Source organism: Henckelia pumila, chromosome 3 (genome assembly GCF_033568475.1).
Source record: "Henckelia pumila isolate YLH828 chromosome 3, ASM3356847v2, whole genome shotgun sequence".
In the NCBI taxonomy this organism is placed as follows: Eukaryota; Viridiplantae; Streptophyta; class Magnoliopsida; order Lamiales; family Gesneriaceae; genus Henckelia; species Henckelia pumila.
Genome location: NC_133122.1, coordinates 30327196 through 30334560, shown reverse-complemented (window position 1 = coordinate 30334560; position 7365 = coordinate 30327196). Strand labels below are relative to the sequence as shown.

The 7365-nt window shown below is 37.2% G+C and overlaps 1 protein-coding gene across 2 annotated transcripts; it reads right to left on the bottom strand.

Annotated features, from left to right (window-relative positions):
- Positions 1-855: 855 nt before the first annotated feature.
- LOC140891931 (tRNA A64-2'-O-ribosylphosphate transferase) lies at positions 856-4658 on the bottom strand. Of its 2 annotated transcripts, none has more exons than XM_073300631.1 (7): positions 4334-4658; positions 3848-4002; positions 2493-3162; positions 2239-2336; positions 1973-2081; positions 1562-1621; positions 856-1304 (listed from the first exon to the last, which is right to left on the bottom strand). In XM_073300631.1, exons 1-7 carry the CDS (start codon positions 4632-4634, stop codon positions 1126-1128), a joined length of 1572 nt encoding a protein of 523 aa, XP_073156732.1. In that variant the 5' UTR covers positions 4635-4658; the 3' UTR covers positions 856-1125. The 2 variants fall into 2 exon arrangements, with proteins under 2 accessions (XP_073156732.1, XP_073156733.1); XM_073300632.1 differs by having other exon boundaries at positions 3848-3997; positions 4334-4464.
- Between the last annotated feature and the right edge of the window lie 2707 nt (positions 4659-7365).

Sequence of the window (7365 nt, the reverse complement as noted above, 5' to 3'; positions counted from 1 at the left end):
TCACTATCATTTCTTATTTATTTTTTATTACAATATATTACTTATCTATATATTATTTATCCCTTCATCCGTACAAAACATAAGTAGATACACTAGGATGCAGTGGCGTACCCAGGATTTTTAATCAGGTGGAACGAACTCAACAAATTTAAAAAATTAATACAACGCAAAATATATAACAAATGTCATATATAATTCACTTCATATGTTTTTACAATAACACTTACAAAGATTTTATAATCTGAAAATAATGAATAATACTCAATCAAAAAAATGATGAATAATACATATATTATCAACTGTTTCGAACACACATCGCTCAATATATGGTATCAAACAATCATTTAACAACATATCATCTCTCAACCTATTACGAAGTGATGTTTTTATGATTTTCATTACTGATAACTCTATGTTTACAGTTGCAACAATAATAATAATGCTAAATTTAAAAGTAAATCTGTATACCAAATGATATAATTGATTTTTTTATTGAACCATTCTTTTAGCAAGTTCGCTAATCTCAACAACTTCAAAGAATTAATTGTTATTTTCAAATGTAAAAAAATAAAGTTATCAAGTTGGTACTAAAATATCTTTTAACTTGATGAAATCAGATGGATAATTAAAATAAATTTTCCTTATCACATTCAAGTCAAAAAGACTTTTCGTTTTCTTTAAAAAGATATGGGTAATGCCAAATTTATTATATATATGTCAAAATAAATTTATTCTTATTTTATTCATCAAAGATTTTTTAATCAATATAAAATTAAATTAATATTTTATATATATATATATATATATACATAGTACTAAGTTTTTATTAACAATAATTTCAAAGATGCAGTTACAATTAAATTTATATTTAATAGTGATATTATGTATATAGTACTAATTTTTTTTAAAATTTCAGGGGGGGGCGATCGCACCCTTTCGGGACCATGTAGGTCCGCCACTGCTAGGATGTGATATAATTTCCAACAACATACAATTACCTAGTAGATATATATAAAAAAATAAGACAATACTTTGTTCTTTATATCTTCACAGCACAGGCTGCCACCGGTTTCTTTCCTCTGAAGTATACTTGAGAAGATAATGTACTAGAGACGTGGTGACTTGTTACGAAACTGAAGGAGGTTGACCATACCTTCTTTCATTAAGATAATTGAATACTTGTTTCAAATTCCCTCTCGATGGCCGGGCATTGACGGCATATTTACAGATAAACACTAATCGTCTCCGGAGCTCAGACTTGGATATAAGGGAATCATTGAAGGATTTCCCATCATCTAAGTTTCCTGTTGAACAAGGTCGAGAAGTGACAAATCCGTGGAAGGTAGAAAACAAAATGATAGTCGTAAATGAAAACAACCACTCAGTTGCTACATATTTTTGTGATCATTATTCATTCTTAGAACTAGGACTCTCTTCTGGATAGTATCGAAGGAAGTTCTAGCATCATGTCCAATTTTCCGTTGTAGTGTAAACGCAAACTAGAAAAGAAAATATCTCACACACACCGACACAGTACTCGCGACAAGGTTTCAAGTTTTACCTGCTTCATCATATAATAAAGTCAAGATTGCCAAACAGATGCAGATGCTCATGTCTTCTCCTGGAAAGAAACCAACAAAAAGGATATTTAACAGGCTGCAAGAATATGAATACAATGATCCATTTGATTTCATTTGCTTTAAGAAGCAAGAAACTACAGGATATGCAAAAGCATTCAAAACTTAAGCCATATGCGCCACGAGCAAAGAAAAAGTTCGGTCTTAGACAATAAAAGGGAAAGAGAGAGAGAGAGAGAGTCTTCAGTATCTCAGTAGAATGGGGAAGGCTTAAGATATCACACAAGAAGCGATGAGTTAGATCAAACAAAACCATCACTTGTGTCTCTCTTACCGAGATGTCACTGGTGGAACAACAATGTAGCTAATAATTGCAAAATGATAGGAGTTATTACCATTTTGGCAGCAAACTAGAAGCTTTCTCCCCTCGCGCAACCGTGTCTGGGAAAAATTCAGCGCAGAAGGGAGATGTCTTAACAAAGAGAAACGGTCATATTTGGAGTCCTGTTCACAATTAGAACATAAGTTTGAGAAATCTTGACAAAAAATGAATTCAAATCCCATTCACAACTAAAAACAGAAGTGAAAAAAATGAATAAAAATAATCACAAACTTGAACTTGCAATAAAAGAATAAACAATGATAGAATCAACAGACATACCAGAATGGGCAAGTGCAAATGAAATTCAGAGTTCTTGGGAGAGACACTATACTCTTTATCACAGTGCAAGATGCAAACGTCAGGATCCACCTCCATCGCTGTAAAATTAGAATTTTCGTGAACTGGTTTTCTAGCCCAAGATGTAAATAAAGATGCACATAAATTTCATATGATATTGACCCCATCAGTGACTTCACAAAATCATTTTTCGAAAAGTAAATAACTAGGGGAAAAACTAAACAAAAGAGATGTACCAGGTTGAGTTCTGCAAACTGCTATATTGGTTGATCCCAACCAACATAAATAAACCTCGCCAGACAATTGCTCGTTCTCGATTATAGTTGTTGTATCCAAGTCTAATGGCCTTTCTGCCGGAAACTTGCTCTCTGTCACCAGTTTTGAAGGCCTGACTGACACCTGGGGAGCATTTTCTCCCCTCTGTGCACGGCGAACTCTGTCCTTTTCAACAATATCTGCAATTTTTTGATTACAAGAGGCAGGATCTGATCTTATAACATCATGGGCATGTTTCCAGAAAAGATCAGGGCGTAGACCTCTAGACCAACTTTCCTCGTCGTCTCCAGCCCCAGCAATATAATTCCAACTAAACTCTGAGGTAGTATGTCGCTGAAAATTGCCACTTGAGGACGATGCTGAGACAAGAATTATCGGTGTAAAAGCCCATGAATCATAATCCGGTACTTCATTCAACCATATAACAGTCTTCTGTGAAATCCATAATGGTCTTAGAGGCTTTTTAAGTGTTGATGCAACAGAAGCGATATCAGCTCCACTAGCCTCCAATTCCTTGGTCCATCCTTCCAACCGGATTTCGATCATTAGTTTCTCAGTTTGTGAAACCCATAGGGGAAGATGCAATGAACAATCCCAATATGTCGAGTCTTGTCCTGAACCATTTAAGTCCTGTTGAAGTGCATTTAAGTCGATTATGATGCATGTAAACATCGTTGAATAAATCCATCAACCAAACCAGCAATGACATAATATATCCACTTAACAGCTCGATAACCTAAACCTTGTTAACTATGGACAAAAATTTCGATAAATAATTGAATGTGAAAATAAAGTTAATGGTTCATAACACCACTTCAAATTAAGTTCTCAAAGCTTCAAATTGTTTTTCCTGGATGATAGGATACATCCCGTAAAATTAATTATTTACAAGAAATGAAACCAGCATTGGAGATCAATCCTATTGGAGCAGTCCACGAGCTGATATGTTAGAGGAGCTTTGCGAAAATACACGACCGTCTTAAAAGCTACATGGTGACCTCTGTCATTTAGGATCTTAAGCTTAGCCTTGAAAACACAATGAGATCATCTGTTTCGTTTTGTTTTTATTTTCCAAAAGGTCACATTGATGAATGCCACCGCCTACCCGTGGAACTAACAAATCATTATAACAGAGTATTCCCTATTGGAGCAGAATCCAATATCCAACTTGCTAGTTGCTATACATTATCAACAGTAATGTTCACAGCCATATAGCCATCAACAAATAGATAGCTGAACAAATAACATAGGCATATTTCTTTAAGTGTTAATAGTAAACGCATTCAATCCAGGAAAAGAAATTTCTTTCACTTACATTCTCAGAAGCCTGAAGACCACCCAATGCCATGCGATAATTGTGAATCGCACGATTCAAAACGCAAGTCCATATCGGTATAGTCTTGGACATACTGTCGGGAAATCTCTTCCCTTTTCGGGTTGAATCGACGATCATGCATCCTCCCCTCTGTCCTACCACCAGAAATCGATAGAACCAGTCATTATCCATTCCATCTCAACACAGTGACTGCCCAGCATAAAATGCATATACACCACACAGAGATGAGATTGAATAACATACATAGTGTGCAAGTGTCAGGTTTCTTACTTGTAATCTCTTATGTTTCAAGAATTTCATTTCCACCCGGTTCAATATAACCAAAACACACATGACACACCTCATTCATTTATCACACATTTTCTTGCTATTTTGCCACAATTTAGATCAACATGGACACAAGGGATGGAACAAGAATTAAACTAATAAATATTTTTCAGAATGTCCCAGAAAAGAAATTGGTACCAGCAAGAAGGGCGACGTGGAGGTTGAGGCGGGAGGTGTTGAAGGACAAGTTGTTGGTGTGGCCGTCGGTGGATTTGAAATAGCAATTGGAGTGGAAATTGGGAGAGTACCAAAGGCCGCATCGGAGGTTGGCCAACAGCGGCAGCTCCGGCCACAGCTGCGAGATTTCTCCGACGAAGATGGAGTCCTCGTAGATGGATCGGAGGGCGTTGTAGAGGGAATTATCCCTGCGTTTGATGGCTCTGCACGCCTTGTATATGCTATTGCTATTGCTCGCTGTCTCCTGCGTGGAGGACTCCATTGCAGATGCCGCCGCAGTCTTCTACTTCGGACCAATTCTGTGTTACGTTTCTAATTAACGGACACAAATTTACTTTAAAATCTTTTTATTTTCAAAATTCTTATTTTTTTTAAAAATAATTATCATTAAAATACAACAAAAATCGATAATATTAAAATTTCTCAAAAAAAAATTTCTCAAAATTGTTCGCCTCAATCAATCGAACAAATTATATCTTAAGAAATTCGAGAAGTTGCGTGCAAAGAGTAAATCTCGTGAACACAATTGAACTACACTAAAATTAATTTTTTCAGAAGAAACTAAAATTCAATATATTATATTCTGCACTGTTTTATTACGGGTCATTTAAATATATAGGTCTGGTCTTGTTTTCAATTCAATAAAAGGGACTCTTAACTTTTTAATTCAGTCAAAGAGTCTCAATTGAGGGTAGTTTGGTCTCTTTTTTTTTTGAAAAAAAAATTATATCCAACACTCATTTTCCCGGGCCATTTAAATATATAGGCCTGGTCTTATTTTCAATTCAATAAAAGAAACTCTTGACTTTTTAATTCAGTCAAAGGGTCTCAATTAAGGGTAGTTTGGTCTTTTTTTTTTTTGAAAAAAAAAATTATGTCCAACACTCATTTTCCCTCCTCTCTCCCTTCCCTCTCTCCTCTCTAGGATTCGAACCTTCGAACCTGACTCTCATCTCTCCTCCTGGACTCTAACCACTAGACCACCAATATTTTTGATAATAATACTACACAATAAAATATATATACAATGGTTTGGGTTGACCCAAGCGGTCGACCAAGCCCAAGCCTTGCTCGACCGCTTTCCCAAGGCGATCGACCGCTTGGGCAGGAAAGGGGGTCGACCGAGCCCAAGCCTTGGTCGACCGCTTTCCCAAGGCGGTCGACCGCTTGGTGAATAAAAAAAAAGAAGAAGAAATGGGAAAATGAGGAAGGAGAGTGAGAAAAGAAGACAGAAAAAAAAAAAACAACGCAGAGACGTGAAAGAAAAGAAGGAGGAGAAGGAGGAGAGAGAAAACACTTAAAGCAGGGGCAATATAGTCTTTTCGATCAAAGGTCTATCTATTGAATTAAAAACAAGACCAGGTCTATATCCCTCATTTTCCCGTTTTATTACCCGTTTGTTTACTGTTTCCTCTTTGTTATTATTATTATTATATTTTTTTGAAAAGGAAGTTGTAATTCTCATCAATGAAGTAATGTAAATTACAAATTTTCCGACCAAAATGAAAAATTCTCATGATCCCAAGCAATGGTGTTGGGTTTTTGCCCAACTTATTATATTTTCAAGCCCACCAGCCTTTACCTATTCAGTTGACACGTTTCTTTATTGTGAGAATTCTCTTCTTTCCCCTGCGAAAAGACAAAGTATGGCAACCGACAAGCTTTGTGAAGCCTTTCCTTTTTTCCTCCTTTATGCGAGAAACATGGGGCTGCCGAAGCACCCATTCCACCATGTTTTTGGGGCGGCTGTATCTTTGTGAGCAGCCCTTATTTTCATATATATATATGGTACAACCTATTGCTTGAGAGAAGGGGAGTGAGAGCGTGAAGAATCCCTCTGTGTGAGGCGACCGATCTACTGGGACTATCTCTTCTATGCTTCTGAGTGAACGTGAGAGAAAACAAGAGATTCTGAGAGAGCTTGAAAGCCTTTTCTTCGTTCTTCTGCCTACACCTAAACTTTGTGTTGGGTTCCCTCACTGTGTGGAAGAAGGAGATTGATTGGGTTGAGAAATCCTTTTGTGCCTTCGTCTTGGCTTGCTGGTTATATTGGAGAGGCCAAACTCAGTGTTTTTGAGCCCCGAGAGTTTCTAGCATATCACGTTGTGTATGTTTCTGGCTTGCTGGTTTTCTTTTCTTTCCCTGCTTCTCTGGGTATTCTGCTTTGTGCAGGTTCTGAATAAAGAATACAAGAAGAAAAGAAGCATGAGCTGGACGATGTCAGAAATGGATACTTAACAGTGGTATCAGAGACACTGGTCCATTGTCGAGTCGCCGCCGCCGTTTGGAATAGCCTGGATAGCTGCTGTCGTCGCCGCTCAACATCATTCGAGCCATCTGGACTTTCGTCGCCGCTGGACATCATCCGAGCCGTCTGGACTTCCGTCGTCGCCGGACAGTAGCCGCACCGCCTGGACAGCCGCCTCCTGTCGTCGTTGTTGGGTGTCGTTTTGGTTCGTGGGATCGAAACTCTAAGTAAGGGAGTTTCGCGCTGATATATTGTCTTGATCTTGAACCTCTTTTTATCGCTTTAGTAGCGTAACCGCTGGCCGCGGGTTTATGTGCTGGGATTACTTGCTGGTAGAATCCTAGGATTTATTTGAATGATTGGTTACTGTTGTGTTTCCATCTTCGTGGTTATATTAATATCCGCTGTGTTCTCTGTGATTTGTGCTTTGTACGATTTTTCAGATTTCTGTGTGAAAATCTGTTTTGTGTGTTTATTGTTTTCTGTGTGAAAACTTGCTGGTTTTGCTTTTTGTGTTTTTTCTGTGTGAAAAATGGCTTTGACTGGTTATAATCTCCAACCTTTTAACGGGAAAATGGATTTTTCAATATGGCAGCAGAAAATGAAAGGTATTTTGATTCAACAAAAAGTTTTCAAAGCAATAAACTTGTCATATTCTGATACTGAAACTACGGATAAAAAGGCTGAAATTGATGAGTTTTCTTATTCGTCTATAATTTTGAACTAGTCTGACTCTGTGTTAAGG

Bases quoted from the DNA above. Each gene is read 5' to 3' on its own strand.
- LOC140891931 (XM_073300631.1), bottom strand. From the start codon at position 4,634: ATGGAGTCCTCCACGCAGGAGACAGCGAGCAATAGCAATAGCATATAC. The intron at 4,003-4,333 runs GTACCAATTTCT...TTCTGGTGGTAG, and splicing joins CCACGTCGCCCTTCTTGCTG to GACAGAGGGGAGGATGCATG. The intron at 2,082-2,238 runs GTATGTCTGTTG...AATTGTGAACAG, and splicing joins ATTTGCACTTGCCCATTCTG to GACTCCAAATATGACCGTTT.